Here is a 27,884-nt window from a genome sequence, read left to right on the forward strand (position 1 = left end):
TGGTGGAGGGCACTTAAGGGGAAGAGCACTGGGTGTTGTATGGAAAACAATTTGACAATAAAATATTATGGAAAAAAAAAAGCAAAAAAAAAAAAAAAGGAGGGGGAGGAGAGGACATTTAATTTAAGCTAGATAGTAACTCCTTGTTTTTGAGATTGCTCTTTTTGTCCCAAATAACTTGAAGAAATTCAGAAAATTGCCAGTTGCTTTAATAATGGTATCAAATCATAGTCAGAAAATGACAAGATCAATCAACCCTCCTAACAGGACCACACCCAGAACATCCTAGACGAATTTACATTTATAATAATTTGTATGTAAATCAATGATGTTTAATATTTCAAGAAAAGGTGACACCACAGGCAGCATGCCCTCCTGGGATCACACAAGCTTGGCGGGGTGGGGCTGGGGGAATAAATCTGCTTTTAAGCTGCATTTCAGACACAGTGCCGCACATTCCAGGATACATTACCTTTATCCTCAAAACAGCCTTGCAAAATAGGTATGATTTTGTATTTTCTTCACTTGTTGTTTTTTAATGCTTATTTTTTTATTGGGGGGTGGGGAAGAGGGGCAGAGAGAGAGGAAGGAGAGCCTCCCAAGCAGGCTCCAAGCTCAGTGAGGAGCTCCTGGGATCAAGACCTGAGCTGAAATCAAGAGTCAGACACTTAACCTACTGAGCCACCTGGGAGCCCCTTCACTTGTTTTAAAATAGATGACGTGATAAAAAGTTGGGGAGGTGAGGAAATCTGTCTAGTGGCAAAACTGAGTTAGAGTCCATACTACCTGCTTCTAGAGCTTACTACCTTCCGTAAAATCCGGGTAGTTCTCAAACAGTCTTGAATATGCGCTTTGCTGCTGCTCCGGCCACCTGCTGTCATTTTAGAAAAGAATTCAGCCTGAACCAACATCCCTTGTGATCTCCGATCTTTCACCAACTCCCTCTGATCTGACTTCGGTGACAGTGCTTTAGTTACATGGCTGTCTATCAGTCAGAGGACGGTCTTTCTTCATCGTCGCCTTTCTTGGCCCCTAATCGATAATTTAGTGATATTGACCACCCATCTTTGGTGAAAGACTCTTCTTCCGTGACTTCAGTGATCCTCCACTATTCCGGGATTTTACATTTTTTTCCATGACTTGTCTGTTTCCCGTCCTGTCTCTTTTGTCCTCTCTGACGGCCTGTGTACCTTTCCCAGAGTGGAGCGGAAGCCTGGCTTTCTCGCTCCATGCTGCCTTCCTGGAAAGAAAACAGCGGCTCTTCTGACTGCGGAAACACTCCTTTGCTGTCTCCTCTCTGTCTGTGCTGCTCTCTTCTCCCTGGAGCCCTGTCCATCCTCTGCTCACCTGTCTGCCCTGCCGTCACCCAAACTAAACCCCTACCTCACAGCGCAGGGTCTCCCCCAATAGTACTGACATTCTTGTCTCCTAGGCTTGGAGTGTAGCACAGTGAAAATATGACAGTGTATAATTAAGTGCTCAGTGTGCATTCCAATTATGCCTCTTCCTTCCCCCTTTTTAAAGAAAATGATTTCTTTAAAGTTTAATACCATTTTTCAACTTAAAAGTTCCTCTTGCACCAGCTAGTTATTTCCATCTCCATATCCTCCTAACGGTGACCTTTCCCTGGGGTCCTAACTCTAGACTCCCTGCTCGCCGTCCACCTGCAATGCCGATTCCATGTTAGTCTCCCGTAAATACTGCTCTGATCATATCACTCACTGGAAAGCCTTCCATCCTTCCTTATTTTCAACTGCATGAAACCCGAAGTCATTAATTGGACTTTTCAAGATTCTTTGTGATCTTGGTATTTCTCCACTTAGGCGATCTTTTTTCTTGCTACTTTTTTGCATTATTCCACTCCAAAAAAAGGCAGTGCCCTCACCGCTTCAAGAACATGCATATGCCAGCTTCTGTACTTACCTTCTTTTTATGTGCACCTCGCCTGGACCGCCTTCTCTCCTGAGAATATGCTTTCTGTCACTCTATGAAGCCTTTCTTATTCATGCCAGATCATCGTGAGCATTCCTCCCTTTTAAACCTGCACGTTGCTTCGAGCCTCTATCCAATGCGTTAGCTGGTGCTTCGATATTGACTGTCCTGAACTGCTTATTGTAGATTTGCCCGCGTCACCCACTACTTTTACAATCAGATTTAAGGTCCCCATGGGCACCAATCCTGCCACACGTGTTGTCTTCCCTCCCAAAAGTGTTGCAGTATACACTGGCTGATACGATCTAGAAGGTTTAAGGGCACCTGGGTGGCTCAGTCAGTTAAATGTCCGACTTCGGCTCAGGTCATGATCTCACGGTTCATGGGTTTGAGCCCTGCGTCGGGTTTTGTGCTGATGGCTCAGAGCCTGGAGCTGGCTTCACATTCTGTGTCTCCCTCTCTCTCCGCCCCTCCCCCACTCATAGTCTGTCTCTCTGTCTCAAAAATAAATACACTATAAAAAAATTTTTTTTAAAAGAAGGTTTAGTCTGAAGTCATACAGCCTGATAGGTACAACAATGGAATATTAAGGAATCAGCAAAAATTGAACAGAAAAGTTTCTTGACTTCCTTCTAATGGGATTTCAGAACCAAGTTATTTTCTATATCTACAGGTAATATAGAAAGTAAAGATATAAGCTTCCTTGTAGGATTTCCCAAAGGTCTTTTAAGTGTCTCTTTCCATACAACCTATCTTTCCACAGATCACCTCTTCACAAAGCGTGAATGAAAAAGGAATCTTAAAGCTAATGTTATAAGCCACATGAAATTTCTGGCTCATCCATATTAAAGATTAAGTTGGTATGAAGACAGAGCATCTGTAATAATAAATGTCATATCATTGAAGAATATGTCATTTTACACATTAGCAGTACTCAACATTTTCACAACTTCCTGAGTAGTATAAACTTCAATATATCATATTGAAGTCTGGGTTGGAAGACTCTGTTTAGAAAAACAATAGCCTTGGGGCACCTGGGTGGTTCAGTTGGTGGAGCGTCTGACTTCAGATCAGGTCAAGATCTCACAGTCTGTGAGTTCGAGCCCTGCATTGGGCTCTGGGTTGACAGCTCAGAGCCTAGATCCTGCTTCAGATTCTGTGTCTCCCTCTCTCTCTGCCCCTTCCCCTGCTCATGCTCTGTCTCTCTGTCTCTCAAAAATAAATGTTAGCAAATTAAAAAGAAAAGAAATACAATAGCCTTACCTTTACATAATCATATATGCATCCTTGTGCATTGCTTTCTGCCTCCAGAGCAAATGTTCTGAAGGTGAGTTTAATTACTTTGTTTACAGGCGCGACTATGAACCACAGACAGTGTAGATTCTTGTCATATCTTCCATTGGAGTCAGAATCAGGAGAGGCAAAGGTGTCACTTGAACGTGTCAGATAGCCACCGCATCCTTGCTGAGGCCCTGTGTTAACAACAAAGACCCGTCACTATGCAGACCAAAGAGAACAGATCTTAAAATTTACCCGGAGAGTTTTAAAAATCGTATCGTTTTGAGTTCGGTCACACGTGCATGAGTGCTATCAGGTGGCACCCGGAGCTCCCGTGGGCTTATGGGGATGTTGTTCTCTGCTGTATTAGTTTCTCGTTACATATTTTCTGTCTGCTCCTATCACTAACTCTTCTGTTCCCTTCTAGTCACCCAGAAGAGTGGGGAACCATGTTTAGTTTTATGTGCATTTTTAGAACCGCGGATGGGACTTATTGAAGCTTTTTCTATCCTTGAAAAAATCCGATTTTATAGAAAATAGTGTTTTACATAACAAAACTTCTGGGAAGCGTGACCATATTTTACTTTTATGTTCTGCTTTTATGAACACTATCAGATGAAAAGCTGAATTTATGAAGAATTTACCCAGCACTCCAAGAAAATTGGCTCCCAAGAAACCTTTTATTTAAATAATTTGTTAGAAAGAGGCTGTGGGGCATTTAACACTTACACACATTTAACACTAAGGTCCAGTTTATATTGAAACACACTATATATTTGATTTTCATTCCAAAAAGAAAGGGAAGCTGAACAGGAAGTTAATTGGGAAAAAGAAACAGTCTACTTTGAAATTCATAATAAAAATACAAAAGATAGATAAACAATACTCTCAAGATGACAGAATGTTCTACTACAAAAAAATAGAACAAAATGATCAGAACATAGGACTTAGTTTTGTCCATTTCACAGTCTGAGGCAATTACTTCAGAAGTGATGTGAGAAGACAAAGTTATTGACGATTTTGAAACAGGAAGCATGGGCTAAGTTCCAAATAACCCTTGTAGGAATCAGGATTTAGTAAATGGTCAAAGTTATACTCACAAAGCTTACATTCTGCACAAATATAGATCATTATTCGTTCCAAAGTTAAATCTCGCCGAACTTGGCCTTTCATTTATGGGTCTCCTTGTATTTATTTGTCATCAGGAAAGGATTGCTTTTGACATTAGGGGGCGCTAATATTTTGGACTTAGAGCTCTGCAGGAAGTGGAAACAGGGAAAGCCCTTCTGAAATGCGGAGGGTATCAGTTGTGCTGTGTTTCTCAGTGCAGGTGCATTATTTAGTAGGTCAGGCTGCCCTGTCCAGACCTTCTCAGTCAGGTAAAATGATAGATTATTTGCACAGTTAGATGTTTCCTAGAGTTGAAATGCACCCAAGGGCCCAGTCCCTGATAAGCCCACAGATGGTATCTAGGACAAAATTATTCTGAAAACAAAGCAATGCCCAGTGCTGAACTACACATTGCTAATGATTCGGCTCACATGAAACAGGCCTGCAAACTAAAGAAAGAACTGGAAATTGCACAGCTTTTATTTCCAATGCATATTGTTACTTAAGAAAACCTCTTAACCTGGGCACCTGGGTGGTGCAGTCAGGGAAGCATTTGACTTGGCCCAGGTCATGATCTCACAGTTTGTGGTTTGTGAGTTCAAGCCCCACGTTGGGCTCTGTGCTGATGGCTCAGTGCCTGGAGCCTGCTTCCAATTTTGTGTCTCCCTCTCTCTCTGCCCTTCCCCTGCTTGTGCTCTGACTCTCTCTCTCTCAAAAGTAAATAAGTATTAAAAAAGGAAATAGAAAACCACTAAACCCGACTGACATCCAGAGCAGGGAAGAACAGTGACTTAGGGTATTAATGAACTGACAAATGCATTTATTTATTAAATATTGTTTTAAAGGTCAAATAAACATATTTAATATTGAGATGAGAAAAGATCAATGGTAATCCAACAGCAGTGACAAGACAGATAAAGATGATAATATAATGTAGAAAATAATAGGTGTCATATAAGAGGCAAGGAAGTCTTGTGGGTTTCACAGGAAGGGAGAGATGACCTCAGGCTATGAGAAGGTAGAATGTCCAAGGAAGAGGTGACATTTGATTTGGGTCTTGAAGGATAAACAGTTCAAGACCATGCAGAAATGGGGTTGAGATTGGCACTCCTAGGCTGAAGGAGCCTCATAACCAAAGGGGAAGTGGACGAGGATTTAGATTATGTGATAGGAAAGCATACTTCTGTTATGAAAACTGTGGCGTCCATGAAGAAGAACAGGACTGGGACACAGGACTGGCTGTTCTGCCTCCACTGTCAAGATCACAAAATGTGACCTTGAGACTTTATTCTGTGAGTAATGGGGATCTATGTGAAAGGTTTTTGATTGGAAGAGTGGTAGGATCGGAATGCACTTTCTAATCAAGTCTGATCTCAGAATGTCTCTGGTAGTAGCACTAATGCCAGGGAGGTGGGACTGGGGGGGGGGGGATAAGACCGGGAGAGGGGACATGGCAGCAGCACGGGCAGTAAGAGTTGGAGGTTTATATGTCGGCAACTGGTATTGTTGGGCTTTATTCTATTCATGCATCAGCTTTGAAAATCTTTAAAAGCTGAAACTATCTTATTACCACTTGTTTATTAATTGTTACTAATAAATTAATAAGGGCAAAATGATGACTGTACTTGGGCACGGTGGGTGCTCCTAAACATACTTAACATTCAATAGTGCTAGTACCACTACGACTAATGTCGTAAGGCAGACACACCCTCCCTCCAGGGGTCTCGAATGCAAGAACACAGAAATCCTTGGTGTGTGCTGCCCCAGACTGACTGATACACTAGTTTACTTTTCTGTACTCCGATGTGAGGCTTGGCCAAGCGACTTAAGAATATTAATGGTCTTGAAGAAGGAGAGGTCTGAGGTGGGCTTTGTGGGTTTTGGCTTGTGCTCCTGGGTTCCATCCAGGAGCTGCTGGTGAAAGGGAAAGTGGGTTCGCACAGAGACCTGAACACAGCCTGAACTACAAGCCAGGTGCTGTCCTCCTGTGGCCAAGAAGAGGCAGACACCCAGTCTGCTGAGCCATAAGTGGTAACAATAAATGCTGCACGGATAAGCACTGAATTTGGATCACTTGTTATGCAGCACTGCTGTGGCAATAGCTGACCAAAACACAGCTTGTTTGAGTTATTAAACTACAATAGAGCGCGTTGCTTAATCCACAGAATAGACACACAGAACTTTAAAAAAGGAGAATAACATGATCCTCAGACAATCCTGCCCAAAAGATTCAAATAACTGATGCAGGCATAACATTATGTGAATGAATTATATAATTCACATAATATTTGAATAATATTATATAGTCAAATATAGCAGTATATTAATATGTGGGAATATAATCCACATAAGTATAATATTATATGAGTAAACACCTTTCAGTTTCTGGTGCAGGAAATGTTTATATTTGCTCTAATTCCTCTACTTTACTACTTAAACATAGTGTAACTGCTCTGTGCTTCTGCTCCTCCTGCACAATGGGACCATAAATGTTTGTATTTGGGGACATAGAGGATAAATATTAACCAAGAAGGGTCCTTTACCGAAAAGTGCTTGGCCACACTACCAGCTCTGTCTTTCTATAGTTCAACAATAGGAGGATATAACACAAAGAACTCTGTGACTATGAAATAGTTTCATATACAAGAAATTAATATCTGTTTCCTCTATTCATAGTTTTAAATCTCCCCCTGCCTTTTCTAACTAGTATCAACCCTTAACCTTGACATGCTGTTGAGCACCGTAAATCCGTCATCTTCCTTGTCGCTACACACATTCTCCCATGCAGCCGGCTCCCATCCATCAGCACTCACTTCATCAGTCATGTCCTGTCAGACGTGCTCTATAATGACACTCCCTGTGCCCGAGAACAAATGTCACTCTAACCGTCTTCCCCAGATGGGAAACACTTTCTACAAAAGAGCTGCTTCTTTAGGGAAAGAAAACGTTTGGCTAAAGAAATGGTGGAAATATAAACCCATAGGAAGCAGTGAAATGTGGGTGGAATTCTACTTAATTAAAAGTCAGTGACCGCATCCTAAATTACTTCCCTCCAATAAATGAAACCGCAGAACGACGCTCAAGCCGGGATAAATCTGACAAAGCAAAATAGTTTTATTATCTAAGACACAACATCTTGAAGCCTTTAGTGGGGACAGATACATTTCTAAATGGTTATCGCTGAGGACTGACATTTTTGCGGCTACATTACTTTGTGGCTGACGTGTTACGGGTTCTCCTGGATAGGATCTCTGTCCGCCTCTAGACAGCTAGCACTTGGATACATGGCGAGTGGGAAGCCATACTTACAGATAAAGACCGGCCTGACCTCAGACCAGTTCCCAGCAAGCCAGCTGGGGCTCTAGCTGGTAGTTAAAGGAAACAGACAGAAGCTCAGGAAACTGAACACAAACCCATTAAAGCTGGTGCTTTAGGGAAATGGGGGTGCAGCAGATTAGCTTCCCTTCAACCACACAGGACACAGGGCCGGAACTCCATAATCCTTTCTTTGAATAAATCTCACTGTGATTTTCAAAGCTGCATTATTCAATTGCCCTAAAGCAGTGAATCCATTTTTTAAAATTTAAGTAGGCTCCAGATGAACATGTTTTGCCTTTTTCTCTAAAAGCAGATTAGATTTATTTTTCTACCCCCTAACCTCAAACAGGCATGACCTTTTAGGTATTATGTTTACGTTATACTAGAAAAACAATCTGGTGGGTTTTCTAACACAAATTGTGTGTTTTTGTTTTCATGTGTTTGTGTTTGGTAATGTGACTCAATTGAACTTATTTTAAAAATCCTAATTTGAGGGGCTCCTGGTGGGTGGCTCAGCCGCTCAAGTGACTGACTTCGGCTCAGGTCATGATCTCAAGGTTTGTGGGTTCAAGCCCTGCTCTTTGCTGACAGCTTGGAGCCTGGAGCCTGCTTCTGATTCTGTGTCCTCCCCTCTCTCTGTGCCTCCCCTGCTTGGGCTCTGTCTCTCAAAAATAAATAAACATTAAAAATTTTTTTAATTCTAATTTGAGACCCAGCTTAATTTAACTGAGACTGTGTACTTAGTCTGGGAATATTTGAGAAGCATAAAACTAAAATACTAAAAGAAAGGAAATTCCAGCAGCTAATCAGTAGCTACCATCATTAGAAAAATACAATGTTTAACAAACTTAGGAGGATTTTATCATTATCTCTCTACTCATTTTGCATTGTTTAGGTATTACTAAAAACACTTTATGTTTGCATCATCGGTCCCAGTGCATTTCATAAGAATTATTCTAATGTTAAAACCCTAAAAATGATTTGCTAAATCAAATATTTTTATCATATTATCATGTCAACTGATGCAGGAAAGGATTTAATAAGATCTGACTTGATTTCATGATAAAAACTCTAGGACTAGAAAGGAATTGTCACCACTTGACACAGAGCATCTACAAAAATCTGCAAATAACATGATACTCAATTGTGAAAAACTGCATGTTTTCTTCTTAAGATCGGGAACAAGGCAAGGATATTTTGTTTTTACCACTCATATTCAGCATCAATGTGGTATTTTTGACAGTTAATAGGCAAGGAAAAATAAATAGACTAGAGAGGAAGAAATAAAATTGCCATTACTTTCAGATGTAGAAAATCCCAAGAAATCTACGTAAAAATTCATAAAACTAGTAAGTTCAGCAAGAACTCAAAATATAAGAGCAATACATAAAAGTCAGCCACATTTCTATATACGAATAATAAACATATGGAAACAGAAGTTAAAAATGCAATTGCTCCAAACAACATGAAATTCTTAGGTATACACTTCATGGAACCTACACAGGATCCATGTGCTGAAAATGGCAAATGATGAAAGAAATCAGAGAAGACCTAACTAAATGGAGAGGCATACATGTTCATGGATTGGAAGATACAACATAGTAAAAATGTCAATTACTCCTAAATTGATGCATAGGTTTAATGTAATTCTTATCAAACCACCAGCAAAATCTTTGTTTCTATTTAAAAATGCTCACTTAAAAAATGCTCACTTTAATATTTAAATGGAAAAGTATAGGTCTTTGAATATTTAAAATGACCTTGACAAAGAAGAGTAAAGTTGTTCTCCACCTTATACCCAAAAGCATTACCGAAGGCTGTGCAGGGCAGTCTGTAGCCTCTGAAAAGGCATGCCCCGACAACTTGATAGTGTTTTTCCTTCTTTGTAGGATGTTTTCCCAATGAATGCCTTTTCATCCTTTGAATGAGTACTATTTAAAGCTGAAATTTATTTCATGCTAAATGAATGCCAGGGAATTTTTTAGTCTAATCTTCACCACAACCTTATCAGGTAGTTAACTATTACTGTGCCCATTTCACAGATGAGATAATCAAGATGTAGAGAGGAAATGTGTCGAAGGCCAAACTTGTTGGGATGTACAAGAACTGAGTATGCACTGGGAAGTCTTACTCCAGAGCTTACACTCATTTTTTTTTTTTTAACATTTATTCATTTTTAGGAGACAGAGAGAAACAGAGCACAAGCAGGGCTGGGACAGAGACAGAGACATGAACTCTGAAGCAGGCTCCAGGCTCTGAGCTGTCAGCACAGAGCCTGACATGGGGCTGGAACCCATGACCTGTGAGATCATGACCTGAGCCAAAGTTGGATGCATAACCGACTGAGCCACCCGGGCGCCTGTAGAGCTTACATTCTTAACAATCACACTATAATTCAGGGTTCACACTCTCTGTGATGCTTTCTCTAACAATCCTGTGAACTTTTTACTCAACACCAAAGAAACACAGGTCCTTCTTTTCTGCCTCCACTGTCCTTTGCACATTCTTTCATCAAAAAGCATTTATTATCCCAAATTTACAATTATTAACTCTTCTATTTTTTGAAAATGTTTATTTTATTATTTTTGAGAAAGAAAGAAAGAGGAGGGGGGAGATAGGAGAGAGAGAGAGAGAGATCCCGATTGAGTGGGGGTGGGGCAGAGAGAGAGGGAGACACAGAATCCAAAGCAGGCTCCAGGCTCTGAGCTGTCAGCACAGAGCCCAATGCAGGGCTCAAACTCACAGACCATGAAATCATGACCTGAGCTGAAGTTGATGCTTTACTGATTGAGCCACCAGGCATCCTCTAACTCCTTTTTTTAAAAGTTAATTTACTGAGAGAGAGAGAGAGAGAGAGAGAGAGAGAGATCCTATGTGCATGAGCAGGGGAGGAGCAGAAAGAGAGGGAGAGAGAGAATCCCAAGCAGATTCCATGCTGTCAGCACAGAGCTTGATGCAGGGGTTGATCTCACATACCATGAAATCATGAGCTAAGGCAAAATCAAGAGTCAGATACTTAACCCACTGAGCCACCCAGGCACCTCCTAACGTGAATCAACCTCTCAAGAATAGGGACCTTGTTCAGTTCATCTTTGTATTCCCAACAGAAGTTTACTGCCTGCACAGCACGTAGCTGGTGAAAATTGTTGAATAAACAATGAAGGAATGAATAGAAAATGTAGATACTTATTAGATGGATCTTCACATCTAGCCTAAGTTTACAAGGGGTATTCTTAGAATTAAACCTATTTCTTGATTTATAAAGCTGTCGTTATATTATAAACATACATTAGATGTATACAAAACAATGTTTTTGTCCTAGGTATTAGCCTGTTTTTAAAGCTAACTTAGTTTATTTTTACAGCATATTTGATTGCCAAGAAACAACTAGTAAGATAACAACAAAAATATCATTAAAAATTGAAAACACTGCCCAAGCGGTGGAAAATGCTTCTTTAGCTAAAAATTTGCAATGATAAATCATGTTAGGTCTATTACTTAAGAAAATTTAATCTCTGAGTATTAGGTTTCAGCAAGCAGAGCAAATGTAATCATTTGTAAAACACAGGACACATGAATGTGCAACTGTACTATATAAAAGAAGTCTGATTTACACCCAAAGAAGGGCTATTAGCAAAAAGGCAAGAAAGAATAAAGTGCTGGTGAGGATGTAGAAAAAAGGGAAGCTTCTTGCACTGTTGGTGGGAATGCAAACTGGTGCAGCCACTGTGAAAAACAATATGGAGTTTCCTCCAAAAATTAAAAACGGAGCTATCGTATATTCACATCTAGGTATTTATTTGAGGAAAATGAAAACACTGATTTGAAAGACACAGGCACGCTCATGTTCACTGCAACATTATTTACAACAGCCAAGGTACGGAATCAAAGCAAATGTCCATAGATGGATGAATGGAGAGGATGAGTTACACACACACACACACACACACACACACACACACACAGGAATATTACTCAGCCATAAAAAATGAGATCTTGCCATTTGCAATAACACAGATGGACCTAAAAGGTATTATGCCAAGGGAAATAAGTCCAGAAAGAGAAGGATAAATACCATATGGCTTCACTTATATGTTGAATCTAAAAATCAAAATAAATGTGGGGCGCCTGGGTGGCTCAGTCAATTAAGCGTCTGACTTCGGCTTGGGTCATGATCTCACGGTCCATGAGTTCAAGCCCTGCATCGGGCTCTGTACTGACAGGTCAGAGCCTGGATTCTGCTTCAGATTCTGTGTCTCCCTCTCTATGTTCCTCCCCCGCTTGTGCTCTGTCTCTCAGAAATGAATGTTAAAAAAATTAAAAAATCAAAATAAATGAACAAAGGCAGAAATATAAACAGACTCACAGATACAGAGAAGTCTATGTTTGTGGAAGTAAGGGGATTGGACAAAATAGGTGAAGGGTACAGTCTTCCACTGACCAAAAAAAAAAAAAAAAAAAAAGTACGACATTGGGACGTAAAGCACGGCATAGGGAATATAGTCAATAATATTGTAACAACTTTGCTTGGTGACAGATGGTAACCAGACAATGGTGGGGACCATTCTGTAACATTTATAAATACTGAAACACGATGAAGTACACCTGAAACCAAGGCAATAGTGTATGCCGATTATTCTTCAGTAAATAGTAATAAAAGTATGACTTTATTTACTTAACTTTGACAATTATAAAATCAAAAGTTAGAAAAAAATCTTTAAATGTTCTATTCAGAGACCGCAGGCTTAATAGCCACATGCTAGTTAGCAGTCATAAAATAGACTGTCATATAAAAGACGTGGAATTCATAAAACCAGACAAAGTTTCCCACAGCTGTAAAAAAATCACTTAAACAGGGACATGGAACCATTTGGTTGTTCTTGTTGATAGATTAGCCTGCGTATTGTGCTATGAATATTTCAACTTTTGTTACTCTGGTGGAGACAAAGTGGAGACAAGGATTACTTTCCCACTTCTGCTCAAGACTTGCTAAGTGACCTTGGCACGCTATGTAATGTCTTTGTGACTTAGTTCCCAATTCGTAAACTAATCTTTAGAAGAGTACTAACCAGGGCTAAATCATAAAAACACTCGTCCAAATCACTTCATTTTGTCAGAATCCTGTAGTAAGGAATTTTACTAAATTGGAAGCCATAATTGTTACATAGAGATTTATTACCCTTACATTCCAATGCAAGTATATTCCACATAACTATGCTAATTCTTTATCAATATGCCATGGAAAACCAATAAAACAGATGTGATGTTTATCTGTCAACATCAGAAAGACAATGTTATTTTATTGCATATTTATGTGATACTGTAGAATTATTATATTATAATATGTATTATGAGTTATAACATGCATATATTATATGTATATTACATATACATATATTCATAAATAATATTCATTTAAATATAAACCTTATCTATAATACAAACACTATAAATATATAGTATAAATTTACTGTATAATTATATATTTATATATAAATTATAAATATCGCTTGGCATCATATAAACAAAACTATTTTATAATATAACATTATAATATAAACATTATATCATATTAATATTATAAATATGATATAATGGTGACTACTACAGTTATACATACTATTTATGTAGTATAGCATATGAGCAAATGTACTATTTGGGGCTAGGTAGAAATTAGAATGCTGTTACTAGAAAACAGGTAGCATCAAGAAGATGGAAGTAGAGAAAAGTGTCTCGGTCTACCCCAAAAAGGAATTAAGAAATGGCCTGCCTTTCAGAAAACTCACCCCAGAATCCCTCTTCGTCCCTGGCTATGTTTACTGAGTGCCACAGAGGTGATGTGGGCTGCTTAGGAAAATGGTGAATCTGGGAGACAGTCCTACCTGGCTGAAAGCTTGGCTCTGCCTCTTACAACACTTTGACCACAGACAAATTAATCTTTTAACTTCCTGTTTCTTCCTTTGTAAAACGGGATCCTCCCTGTCTCGTGGGCAGTTGTGTAGATTCGATGAGACTGCCCAGGGACGGCCCCTGTGCTACGTCTGGCGCCTAATGGATGCTCAGGGACAGGCGGTCACTATCATCATGCCCTGGGAGTTTGTCTTCACTTGGGAGTGAGCAGAACATACAGCTACTGCCCAACACTAATAGATCTGTTTGTATACGGTGACAACAGGAAGAAGACAGTCCCGGGGTCCTAATGTTTTGTGTTCAACAACTGACTGACAACCAAAGAATTTTTTTAAGTGTTCATTGCTGACCAGAGCCAGTTTGCTTTTATGCTCCTGCAAACACCGCATCAGAATCAAGCTGATCTGAGTAAGGATAATAATTATTATAGGGAATCTGTGGTTACAAATCATTTAATTCAAAACCCCTGGCTTTGAGAACATCTGAGGCAAGGCTGGATTCCATTTTGAGAAGGGCTGGTGTGGTTTAGGTTATGGAGCTCTGGCTTTCCAGCTCCTGTTCCTCTGAATGTTTTCGTGTTATCTTACGGTTTACCACTAACTCAGTTTTGTCACTCAGCTTGGTCTCCACAGCACCAACGGGTTTTATTTCCCCAGGGACAGCCCTGCTCTTCAGGGCCAGACACCACAGTCTAGTCACTGCGGTGGGGGGGGGGGGGGAGTGGGAGCACAGATTCTGATGTTGGAATATATTTTAATAAAAATCTTCCCTTTCCTTTTACTGATCTGGAATTTTACTCGTGTCTCCTTGCTTTCATAAGGTTTATTGTTTTCTTTACCGAAGCCCCGCATTCTCAGCTCCACAAAAAAACCCTCGTCAGTAAAACCCACCAAGAAGAAACTGCAGATAACCTTGGCCTTGACATCATCTCTGAAGAGAAGTCCAATCCCCAGTGATAGTTAGAAGGCTTTAAAAGGCCGGAAATAAGCTTAGTCTAATTTTCTACAAATGGGTGTGCAATTCCAGCTCATCTTGCTCTCAGACTTCATCAGAGGGAGTAAATGACATTAAAAGAACAGACAAACACCATTGCTTTCGAGTAATACCCTCATTATTGCTCAACTGAGAGTTATTTGAGCAGTGATTAATAAAACTATTCAAGTTGTAACTCAATTCTCTTATTGCATTTATACTTTTAAAAGTAATATGGTTTGGTAGCTCTTACCAGGCTGTTAGGAAGCACTTTGAAACATACACATATCAAGATTTAGAGTGTCTGGATGTTTTTAAGTTTATTCTTTTATTGTTTAGCTACGGATTTTTAGAATGCCTCTCGAAGTCCAAACATAACACCAAAACTGAAACTGAGAAATAATTAGAAACCAGAGTCTGATATTGACATGTTATTATATTTTCCTCCGTCTGTTTTGAAAATATTTTCCATCTTCGGGGCCGCAGAATCTTTGCCTTTGTCAATCTCCCTTTCCCTCTTCTCTTGTCTCCTCTTTTTTTTTTTTTTAATAGTTTATTGTCAAATTGGTTTCCATATAGCACCCAGTGCTCTTCCCCACAAGTGCCCTCCTCCATTAACCAAAGTCAAGTTCAATTCCCTCGGCTTCTTCCCACGGCTTCCGGTGCCTTCCCTTAGCATGTGAGAGAGACGTTTCCCACATGTTATGGCAGTGGGCAAATATCCAGAGACCAGACACACATGACCCAAAGGTTGAGTGTGATCTAGCAGACTAATTCTCTGAGTATGAAAGTGATCCAAATTACTACCCTGAGTCACAGCTGAACTAAACTATATGAACCATGATTGGGAAGGAGGTGCATCTAGATATAACACAATGCATAGTGTATCATTTATATTACCTATAAGGTAATTGCTAAGTAGGTGCAATGTATCCACTGATTCTTCAATTCATTCACATGGCCAATATTGATGGAGTCTCAGTCATGTGCTGGACCTCTGCCTGGTATTCGAATTGAATTAAAATTTAGCTTTTGATTTTCAGATTTAGTTATAAAACGAACATTAGGGGTTGCTAGTTAGACTTCAGTGCAAAGTTAGTAAGAACGAACAAAAAAATCATGACACCATGGGGAGGTCCTGTTGATAATGACCCCCCCCCACACACACACCTCTTCCCCACCTTGGATACGGGGTGGGGCGGGTCATGCAACCTTACAGAAATCCAAGGCCTCCACATTACTTTCTGATGACCTAACAGCCTCTCTCTCTTTGACATACAGAACTTCGTACAGGAATTAGCTACTTTATCCCCTTCACATTCTTAAAAGAAAGAAAGGGATAATGTTTCAAACTGATCTTTCCTCGGTGGATAAAAATGGAGCTCAAAAATGTTACAGGACTTTTCAAAAGCATCTTACCAGACAATGATGTAATGGAGCACTTAGGTCATGGCCACCTGCTTTCTCGTCTACAGCTCTTCCCATCCGGGTGCCTTCCATCTTTGCGGAGCACGATTCATTTTGTTCTTGTGAAACACGCACTTTGGTATTTTTGCCTTTGTCTCGCAGCAAGTTCTGCACACGGGGACACCCCAGCCGGCGGCGGGAGTGCCCTCACCCTCGGCACATGGACTGTGGGTAACGGGGGGCCAGGAGCTTTAGTCACACTCCAATGTTTACAGTCTTAAGTGACGAGAACCTCTTGTCCCTCATACTGTCATCTTCTCTAGGGTGATGTCCTTGTCCTTCTAGGACATGTCATCCAGAAGAGTCATTTTTTTACTCTCTCCGTGACTACTCACTGATCAAAATGCCTACCAGCCTCACACCTAATTAGGCCAGAGTCAGTTTCTTTAAAATTTTTTTAAATGTTTTTATTTACTATTGAGGCAGAGAGAAACAGCATTAGTGGGGGAGGGGCAGAGAGAGAGAGAGGGAGACACAGAATCTGAAGCAGGCTCCAGGCTCTGAGCTGTCAGCACAGAGCCTGATGCAGGGCTTGAACCCACGAACCTATGAACCTGAGCCACCCAGGTGCCCCAACCACGGTCAATTTTTGACCATGACATTTTGCTACAGTGTTAGAGAAGACATTACTTCCAAACACTCATAAAAGTACCATGGCGTTGCTCAGGTAAATGTCCTTTAAACCCCCGATCTAATCAAGCATCTAGAAGCCTGGCATCTAACGTGACACGCGTGTTGTAAGACTGACTGAACAGTGCTCTGGCCTGAGGCCAGGACAGTAAAAGGCAACAGGGGCCTTGATGATTTAAAACCACACTTGCACGCTTGGAATGCTTCACAAGACGTACATGTGAGCACAGCCATGGCCAAAGCAGCCCCTGGTGGTCAAGGAGGGACAAAACCTCAACTGGCAGAAGTTAACAGACTAAAGGGCACTTAAAAGTGTCAATTCTGCACTATATATAGCAATCCCATTTCAGCCAAATCCACCACTAATGGCTTTTTAAGCTTGATAAGATCAATACCACTGACAATCAGAGGAAAGAAATGCACACTCTTGAGAAAAACACGCAGATCATTTCAGAGTCTCAGAGATCCCTAAAGCCCAGGATGATCCCTTTGCTGGTTATCTTCTTTCAGGATGAATTATTTATGGAATGCTGGCGTGCAGGGGGAGAGAGAAGAAGGCAGATTAATGTCACAGTTAGATGTGAGCCCCATAAATGACCTGCCTTCCTCTCCTTTCTTCTCATACCCCATGCATTACAGGCCTAGGATACAGAAGGAAACTCCGTTTCCTACACATTTAGTAATTAACAACAAACTTATGGGATATTTCCCCCAAACGTGTTCTGACCCATCAGCACTACAAACAAAGGAGTTCACCTTATGATCACATAGTTATATGAACAGGGCTCTTTTCTGACCTCTGAAAGGTTGATGCAGATGTATGTAAGTATTGTCAAGTGTATAATGTAAATAGCGAATCTGCCAAACTCCAGTGTGGTAGTCAAGATGCACCCAACTAGGCTGTCACAGGCTGAAATGGTCTCCTCTCCACAACAAGTATTCACTCTGTGAAAATACCGTTTTCCCGGCGGACCCGCACGTTCCCCATCGAAAATTCAGTTGACTGTTGAAAATTCACTGTCGGGGCCACACGGGCTCTTTTCCCTCTTTGTGGAAAAGGGGGGTGGCTTTCAATGGGTGAGACAGATGTGAAAAGTGCGGTTTACTGGCCAAATCTAAGTGTGTTTTTTAAAATCCAGATCTGTAGAATTCAATCTACTCTTACTGCTCTTTCCCCCACTTCCTTACCACAAACAAAACTGAACAGTTATCCAGAGCCATCAGCAAACTCACACATGTGATCTTGAAAGCTTTGTGAGACCAAAGCGATACAAAGTGGTAATGCCCAGGTTTTTGGTAACAAACAACTATTAACGATTACCTAAAATTACTTCTTCAATATTTCCCAGTGGCCAACGGCAATTACACGGATGAAAAAGAGGTAGAAGTCGTCATCATGAAATGCAGTCATGCATGTTGTCACACAATTCTGGCAACTAATGACCTCCCACTTTCCCTGCACTTGAAACCTTCCCATAACTGTGACCAGAGGCAAGCAGTCACTGACCGAAAGAACCACGTGCTCATAGGTGAACAGTGCCTCGGACCATGTAAGACTTTTCCTTCTGTGCTGCTTCACTCCCATAAAATCACAGTAAACCCACCGAAGCCTTCTTTGTAGCTCAGAAGAACAACACAGTAATTAACGAGGCCGCGGAACATGGATTAATTCAGGAAGCCTCATGGCGGACAACGGTGTGGACCGCTTTAAGACCATTTCAGTGGTCATGTGAGAATACATTAGGAAAAAGGAAAGCAGCTTGAAAGCAGGTAGCAAGAGCAAATGCAAATATATGTCATCTGATTATAACGTCTGTGCTAAAGGCAAGAATTCTTTTGTGTGAAAACAAAAAATCTCCAAAGGCAAATGAATTGCTCTTTCAACGCAGCCTCTGCCTTTTGCATGTAGTTTCACTTAGGCAAGTCTATTGAGGCAACGCTCCCTGTCTGTCCCTGAGACCTGCTTTCAAGTTATTGTTAATTGAGCTAAGTAGGATGGGTGGTGAAGTGTTTTTCTGATACAATTTGTCACGATCCCTACGTTTTAATAGGAAGCCTTCACACCACAAACGGCTAATTGCTTCCCTCAAGAAATGCACAGAAAAGTAGCACATCAACTGTAAAGAAAGCTTAAGGTAAGCTTTGCTCCGTATCATAGGGAGGAAAGTCCTCCACAGCCCGGGGTAAAGAGAAAGGAAGAGTTTGAACAGGGACTCGGAAAGCTTATGGCAGAAAGCTTCTCCGGTCTCTCTGAGCCCGCACAGAGAATGGGATCCATTTGGTGAGCTGTTCATTTTCAGAACATGAATCACATCTGTATCCAAATGCAGGAATCAAAGCACTTTCCAGCATCAAGCGCTTTCCTTAGTCCGTGCCATTGATGCTCTGGATATAGATAAACAGGGAAGGGATTAACTCATTCAGATTTTAAATGAGTCAAAGCTCTGAGTTAATTTTATACCATTACTTCTCTCGCATGCAGTAGGAATAAATGGTCTTCCATTTAACCTCACATCTAGCTTTTCCTTTCGCCTCTAGACGACTTCCAGATCATTCTCTCTAGCCCAAGTTGCTTCTCGAGCATCGGCTTCCTTCTATCTTTTTCCATTGTAGAAACTCTGAGGCATCCAACCGCAAATGCTCCAAACTAAATATACAATTTCTTCCCTCAATCTCAGCCTCCTAAGGTGTCACTATTGAGAAATCACCCTCAAATCCTCTCCTCCTGCAATATGTCACCAGCTTCCACACTGCTCTTCCCATGCTCTCTCCCGTCTCAGTTTCTCTGAATTCTTACCGTTCCTTCTTTCTCCATTCCCACTGTGTCAGTTGGAGCCTTCGACCTTTCCCATCCAGAATTCTGTCGTGAGCTTCTTCTCTAAGGTCATAGGTTCCCTGGGCCCCAGGCTCCCTCCTCCCTGCTACCACAATCATCTTTCCAGAAGGAAGTCAAGTCTGGCCACGTAGTTTTTACTTAAAATCCTCCCAAAGCTCTTCAGCATTTTAAGGATAAAGGCAACACAGGTCATGAGACCTTTGTTTTTTCTTGATAGGGCTCTTGCCTGTTTTTAGGCTAAAACTCCACCATTTCCGTCAGTGATAAAATGAGGCTCAGGTCTCATTAGAGATGGCTGCGTAGGTAGAGTTTACCTTTGTATACCTGAGAGGTATATTAGTTGAGTGACTTTTTTAAATGTTTATTCATTTTTGAGAGACAGAGACAAAACACAAGTGGGGGAGAGGCAGAGAGTGAGGGAGACAGAATCCGACACAGGCTCCAGGCTCTGAGCTGCCAGCACAGAGCCTGACGCAGGGCTTGAACCCACGAACCACAAGATGGTGACCTGAACTGAAGACTGATGCTTAACCAACTGAGCCACCTAGGCACTCCATTGAGTGACTGTCATTTAATCAAAATATAGCATATGTAATTTTTAAAATCAAACCTTTATGTCACATATTTCTCGAAGTTTAAATGAAAAGCAACTTTAGTCAGGTGAAAAAAATAAAACAGAAAAGTAACAATCATGAAAAATAGATTTATATATCCAAAATTCTTACCCAGTGTCTGCCAGAAAGATACTTTCCAACCTCTTGCTGTTTGAAACGAATCTGTCTTGAATACCAGAACCACACTGTTATTGCTGCTTTTAATATTTGGTGGAAGCACGGACCCACAGAATTTGCCAAGAAGGGGGTCACTGATGTTGGAACCATCATAAATTGCCAGATAGTCTTGGGAGCAGAAGGCGGAGGGAACCACATCAAAATCGCTAAACCTGTGGAATGAACCTTGTTAATATTGATGGATTTCTATTACACTAGACCTTTAGTTCTTGTAAAAGAACTAAAAGAACCAAAAAGGCAAAAAAAAACCCCAAAATAATTAAAAAATAAACAAGAAGCACAACATCCATGCTTTACTTGATAGAAAATATTAGAAACAATAAGCTGTGTGACTGATTTAATTGCTATATGCAAAAATTGACATTGAAGATCATTGTGGTTGTTCACGGGAACATCACCACACATCCCCTGCTCTCTGCCTTCCTGATGTTTGGGAGAATTGTCCATCTGTGCACTCTCTGAGGTTCAACATGGCCCCAAGACTTGCTCTGGCCACAGAACTATAAGCAGAAGTGATATGTATTACTTTCTGGAAGATGTTTTTAAAAAGTTACTACTCTGTTTCCCCCTGCAGTGATGGACCATGGCTTCACATGTAGAAATTAAGCTTCCATCAGCTTGGGCTGCTGAGTGACCTGGCCACATTGGATGTATTCATGCAGGTGAGTGTGAGAAATAAACTCATAAAGTTACTGTACTTTGGGCATGCTTGCTACCACTTACAACTATCCTGACAGATACATCCCTAACTTTACTTTTATGGCCCAAGAGAGTATTTGGATCTAAGACCTATGTTCTGTCATTTCAACTAACTATTCCCAGAGTTCCCAAACAAGGGTTATCTTTAGGAATTTAGGGTGTGCTTACTATAACGTGTTTTTTCTTAAACTTGTTTAAATGATCTGATATCCTTCCTCAGTTTTTTTGAAGGTTCTTCTACTTTCTCAGTTTTTTTTTTCTGTTAGCAGCTACAATAAATACCATAGAGAATAATTTGAAAATATCTAACTTGAAAATTCCTTTTAAGAACCTTTAAGAATAAAAAAGGATTGGTAAATTCTTCTAAAAAGCTTTTCATGAGTTCAGTTGTTTTCAAGCTGATGGTTAACAACAAGATGAAGTCTTTATTTTCTTTAACCACATGTAATATTTAATGTCCGGCTGATGACGATGGGGGGCAGAGCAACAGCCAGGTAATTTCTAAAAAGACAACATGTATTTTTCTCCTTCTTGGATGACACATTTACTTTCCACAACATGAATTCACAAAAAAAGACAAAGATGTGAGTTTCCAGGAAGACTCAAAGCTGGTTTGGCTTTTTACATTCTATCATTTTTCCCAGAGCACCGAGAATGTCTGGAAAGGCCCAAGGATAGAAAAACTTGTGTCGCCAGCATAGTTTGGGAGCACTGGTAGAGGTAGTCCTGCTTTACTCACGTCTACAATCTCTGTAATGTCTGAGGTCGTATCTGTTTCACAGAACCTAGCTTCTTAGAAAGAGTATAAGTAATTTTCCAAACATGCTGACATTGACTTTGACTATGAGGAGCCCAGGGCCCAGGTAGGAGAAAAATGTATATTATCAACATATATACTATATATATCAATGATAATCCTACACACATAGGAGCAAATGCTGTAGCATCATGGGAAATGACAAGAGTGACTCCTGACACTTCTGTTCTAGGCAGGCGTTCCCTTCATAGGTCTCCTGCTCCAGACCATCTGACAATTTGGGTTTATTCATTTGTTCCTAGGATAAAGAGCTTTTTTACCCTTTGGGCACAGCCTCCTTACAAATAATCCCAGGGGAGATCTGCCACTTTCTTCAAGGTCCAGACTAGAGACCACTTACTCCCCGGGAAAGGAATCCAGTCAGGCTGGATGAGACTTGTTTTATATCCAAAGACCCATTTGATATATGAGGTCCCTGGAGGCAAATTGCAGAAAGGATATCATTTTTAGGGGGGAAAGTGATCACAAACATGTAGTTGGGGTGGGGCGTAGGTAGGGGAGAACCTAGCCCATCAACCTTCTATAGAAAATTCTAGATTGCTGTGAACTACACCAGCTTTCAGAGTTTTCTGCCATAAGCTGTATGTCACTGAAATATAAGACTTACAAATACGTCATCACAGATGAGTGTGACTGTGAACTTTATCACTGATAACTGAAGGTGGTATTCCCTTACTCAGTCCTGTGGGGAGCAGGGAGGGTTAGGGGAGGCTTTCACTGGTGATACAAGTGATGTTGTACGGCACCAGTTAGAGGTTCTGACAGATGGATAAAAATCCATTTCTTAAGTGGTCAGGGAATATTTGCTCTTCAAGAAATAGCATAGGGAAATATTAAGGACACGGCTCTGGGAGAAAATATGATGTGAATTCAGATTTGAGTCTTCATTTAATAACATATCACACTGAGAAAGTTATTTGACCCTTCTAAGCCTCAGTTTTCTCATCAGCAAACTGAATTTAATAATAAGTATCTCATATTCGTTTTTAAGAATGAAAAAAAGAACTATGGCAAGTGTCAGTTAAAGTCCTTTGTGTACAGTAAGTGTCCAACAAATGGATATTACTTTCTCTTGCTGTTCCCAAGATAGGTTTATAATTTTACAACCCATTACATGAGCCTCCTCTGAAGTTGTTGGGAAAGTCTAACACTCATGTTCAGTGGTGGAGTGCCTGCTTTTCCCCCTCATCACTACTGACTTGCGTGGGGGATGGACACCCATTTCCTGGATTTATACTACCAAACAAAATCTTCACTCTCCCTTCCTTGAGGTTCCCTATATACCTCCAGTAAGAATCAGTGATCTTTATCGTAAAGGACTATCTTTTCTGTAAATAGAACTGAACATATTTTAAAGAAGGTACAGCTGTCTTACATACTTGAGCAGAATCACTCTGTCCTCTCTGCCGACGATGGTGTACAAACAGTGTATATTGTTGGGGTAGTCTGAGTGTGCGTAGGCAGGACTCCTGATGACCCCAAAGGAGAAGTTGAACGTACCGCCACAGGCTGCAATAGAAAGCAGAGAACACTTATTACTCATAGCATGAAAGAATACTTGGGAGATACCCTTTCTATTGTACCTTTTCCCCTAAGGGCGATAATAATCATTTGTCTTTTAAGAACTCAACCCCCTCTTCATTGAGGTTTACAAATAATATTGACTTTCCCACTGAGCTCAGAAGAAGAGACAGGAAGGGAGTAAAAGCAGGGAAGAATATTTTAAGGCACATCTTGCAACAGAATGAGTCTGAGTCAAATTAGTGACCAGAGTGAAAACAACGAGAAGGAACATTGCATGTGGCTGGGGTATAACGAAGGTTTCCTATGTTTTTTATTTTTTATTTTTTTTAATGTTTTTTTTATTGTTGTTGGAGAGAGAGAGACAGAGCATGAGTCGGGGAGGGGCAGAGACAGAGGGGGACACAGACTCCGAAGCAGGCTCCAGGCTCTGAGCTACCTGTCAGCACAGACGTGGGGCTCTAACCCACGAGCCGTGAGATCATGGACCTGAGCAGAAGTCAGCCCCTTAACTGACTGAGCCACCCAGGCGCCCCTTCCCTATGGTTAACAGGTTGAGAGGGATGGCAGAGATAACTGGAAGTGGAGAAAAGGTGTGCAGCCATGTTGTGAGCATCTGGAGCCCGGAAGGATTGCGATCTGGAAATCTTTAATACAGATTAAATGTCTCAACTATAGAGTCTCCCCTGTCAAAGATAGACTATTATAAGGTGAAGTGTTGGAAATAGTTTTTGGAACTTTCAAGTTTGCATCCCTTCATGGGCTCAAATGCATGGCTTTTGCATCCTTTGTATTTCCATTTAGTCGTGAGACTGGGAAGGACTTTATTTGCCCAGGTTTGGAGTAAGGGTCTTTAATTTAACAAGCATGAAGAGGCTGACTCCAGCCCTCAACCTCCCGGAGCTTTCAGTTATTTCTATTAGTCAAAAAACAACAGCCATGAAAAGAGAATAAATCCCCATTATTAAAAATATAAAATTATATTTTTGCTCGGCCTTACCTATAAGGAGGGTTGGATTATGCCACACAATGATGGAAAGTGTCCACTCATTACAGTGAGAAAGGCTCATGTTTATTTTACTTTATGATTCCAAAATTATAACATTAGTATATTTTGATGATATTTCTATGGTTTGTATGTATACTGTCAATAGATATATTCTATTCACATCTCTTATAAATGATTAACAAATTACAGCTGCCATTTATGGTTATTAAGGTAATTTGTAGGTTGGTTGGTTGGTTAGTTTATACTCCTTCAGGTAAATCCACCTTTCAAGGAAGGCTATTCTCTCTATGCTCATAGGTCTCTCACATGCTCAGACCTCTGGATACAACTACAGTGAAATAAATGTCAGCTTTGTCTAGCCATTATTTTATTTCAGCTGGTACACAATTATTTGGTCTCTGGAAGTTTATCAGTGTCTCAAAACCCCTAGATTTGTACCTTTTCAGAATCTGAAATCTTTTTTTTTCTTTAATTTTTTTAATGTTTTTATTTATTTTTGCTACAGAGAGAGACAGAGCATGAGTGGGGGAGGGGCAGAGAGAGAAGGAGACACAGAACCAGAAGCAGGCTCCAGGCTCCGAGCTGTCAGCACAGAGCCTGTGACACAGGGCTTGAACCCACTAACGTGAGATCATGACCTGAGCCGAAGTTGGAGGCTTAACCGACTGAGCCACCCAGGTGCCCCAGAATCTGAAATCTGTCAACACCCTGTAAATGACACTATCATCATAGATGTGGTAAAGCTTACCTACAGTATTTTGGGGGAAAGGAGAGATTAAAGAATAGAAGAACATAAAGCACCATGTAAGGCTCCGAAGCACCGGCGATTCCACAAAATTAAAATAACCTGATGTTCCTCTTCATTCGACAACACAGCTGGGGGAAGGAATTGCTCACCGTTCCCACACCCATTCTCTTTGTGCCCACGGACCTATGGAACCACACACAGTCACACTCCACACCTGGGGTGAGGACTCAGATCACAGCTAATGTGAACGAACTATAGAGCCTTTCTCATGAGCCAGTTTCCAGTCTTCTCGGTGGATGGGAGCAGTGATTTATTTGAAAGAAAATGATTTAACTTTAGCAATGAGTTGGGTCAAGTAAAGACAAAACAAAGCAAAGCTTTTGCCAGGTTTGCGTGCCAGCGTTCCCGAAACGGGGATGGCGTGGTAAAAACGGCCAGTGACCGAACCAAGTTTGTCGAAGAAGAGGAAGAGACTGCTGAAAATAGGGAAATATAATCTTATGATTTTCAAACACATGATTAAATCATGTATAGAGAATGAAAACATTTTGGTAGCTACCAAGGCCTTTGCTCAATTCATGACTTGCCTTTTCACTTTGCCTTTGAAATAAAGAAGTTGCAAATTGTAACATAGTTGAACACATTAATCCTTTCTTTTCCTTTAGACTTTATGCTTTTTGCATATTATTTAAAAAATCCTTTCCTACCAGAAGAAGATCATAAAGATATTCTCTTCTATTTTTTTTCTAAAATTATAAAATACTCCTTTTCACCTTAGCAAAGTGACTTGGAGAAATGAAAAAGGCATTTGGATAGTTCAGGCCCAAACGACACCTTTACATAACATGCTAACAACTAAAGACAGCAGAAATGTTTATTCTAACTTAAATTACCAAAATAAATCCCAATTTTCCATTGATTTTCTTTTTTTTTTTTTTACTGTTTATTTATTTATGAGAGAGAGAGAGACAGAACGTGCAAGCAGGGGAAGGGCAGACAAAGAAGGAGACACAGAATCCATAGCAGGCTCCAAGCTCAGAGCTGTCAGCACAGAGCCCTATGCAGGGCTTGAACCCACAGATCATGAGATCATGACCTGAGGTGAAGTTGGACGCTTAACTGGCTGAGCCACCCAGGCACTCCTTCCATTTGATTTTCAATGAGTAGTTCTATGGAAAGTTTATGAAAAAGTCCCCTCCCCTGGCCATTTTTTTGTTTTTTGTTTATTTTTTGTTTTTTTTGGGGGGGGTGGTTTGTTTTTTGAAACACCTGAGTATTTTGGGAACAGGCATCTAATTGATCATTTTTTTTCCCTTAACATGTCTGAGTTTCAAGTTGGTGACGTATGAATCACAATTAAAACTCCTTATGGGAATGACTCAAGAAGAAAATTCCAGAGGCTATCAGTATGGCTACTCACGGGTTATCTTATAATCCAGCTTGAATCCCAAGGCGGTGGTGTAGGCATTTGAGTAGAAGTTGAGCAGCACTGGGCCTACGATGGTGACGGGAGGCAGGATCTCATCACCACACACGGTGGCAAAAGGCGTGGAGGAGAAGCTGGAGCCTCTGACAACGAGAAGGCCGTCACTGTCACAACCACCAGTGATGGCCGAGCGAGCTGCATGGAGCACAGAACAACCAGCATTATAATCAGAAGCAACAGGGCGCCCAGTGCTATCAATGTTCAGACAAAAATGTAATGAAGATTCATGCAATTGACATGGAAAATAAAAGCGGAGTCAAGAGCTTTTTTGGTAAGTCGCTATTTAACTTGGTGTCCTGGTGAAACCGTGTCTACCCTAGTTATAAAGCAAGCGCAGGTACAAGAAATAGGTAGAACTTCACAATAGATACATGTCATTCCCAGAGAATCCAGAATTTTCCTCCTTTATAAAATGGCTCCTTTAATTCAGTGACTATAGACCAAGGACAATTTTACCTGCCAGGGACACTGGGCAATACGTGAAGACATCGTTTTGCAGTAAGGCTGGGGTGTGCTAACGGCATGGAGTGGGGAGACCCCAGGGATTCTGCTAAGTACGCTCCAGTGCTCAGGACAACCCCACACCTTCCCTTCCTTCCGCCATGACAAAAGTCACCTGGCCCAAAATGTCACCTGCACTGCTTTTGCAAAACCTGCTTTAAAAAAAATTGTTTTTAATGTTTGCTTATTGCTTGACAGAGAGAGACAGAGCATGAATAGGGGAGAGACAGAGAGAGGGAGACACAGAATCCAAAGCAGGTTCCAAGATATCAGCACAGAGCTCAACGTGGGGCTCAAACTCACAAGCTGAGTGATCATGACCTGAGCCGAAGTCAGCCGCTTAGCCAAATGAGCCACCCAGGCACCCTGCAAAGCCCTGCTTTAACTTAATGCTTATTAAGTTAAATAAGATGAGGGACTCCTACCGTGGAGAGATAATGAGAAATTCCTTAATGTTCACTGAACAACATTTTAAAATATTTGCACAAACAATGTCAGCTAAGAGTTTAGTAATTGTTAAAAATATACATCATTGTTTTTCTTCTAATTATATACACACAGGAATATATACGTTGAGCCATTCCAAAGAGAAATACAAAGTACAATAAACAAAAAAATGAAAAGACTTTTATTACTACACCTTATGCAGTCATTTTTACAGGTTAATTATACTGTGAAAACATTAATTGGGCTCATATGGAGCATGATCTTTTGTAACTTAATTTTTATTACCATAAAATAACATAACCATGCATTTTATGTGATTAAATATTCTTTTAAAACTTTGAATTTAATGCATACATAAAATTGTAACACATAGATGCATCATATTAAGTTCAATTAATCTTCTATTGCTTCC

The 27,884-nt window shown here is 40.6% G+C and overlaps 1 protein-coding gene across 1 annotated transcript in view; it reads right to left on the reverse strand.

The window, feature by feature from the left end:
- The window catches only part of CUBN (cubilin), a 270,536-nt gene that overhangs the window by 19,756 nt on the left and 222,896 nt on the right, over positions 1-27,884 (reverse strand). Inside the window, exons 56-59 of the mRNA XM_029955578.1 lie at positions 26,459-26,659; positions 23,140-23,269; positions 20,179-20,396; positions 3,196-3,404 (exon numbers count right to left, since the gene is read on the reverse strand). Of these exons, the coding sequence (XP_029811438.1) occupies positions 3,196-3,404; positions 20,179-20,396; positions 23,140-23,269; positions 26,459-26,659 (758 nt within the window). The remainder of the gene's footprint in view (positions 1-3,195; positions 3,405-20,178; positions 20,397-23,139; positions 23,270-26,458; positions 26,660-27,884) is intronic.

This window comes from Suricata suricatta, chromosome 10 (genome assembly GCF_006229205.1).
Source record: "Suricata suricatta isolate VVHF042 chromosome 10, meerkat_22Aug2017_6uvM2_HiC, whole genome shotgun sequence".
NCBI lineage: Eukaryota > Metazoa > Chordata > Mammalia > Carnivora > Herpestidae > Suricata > Suricata suricatta.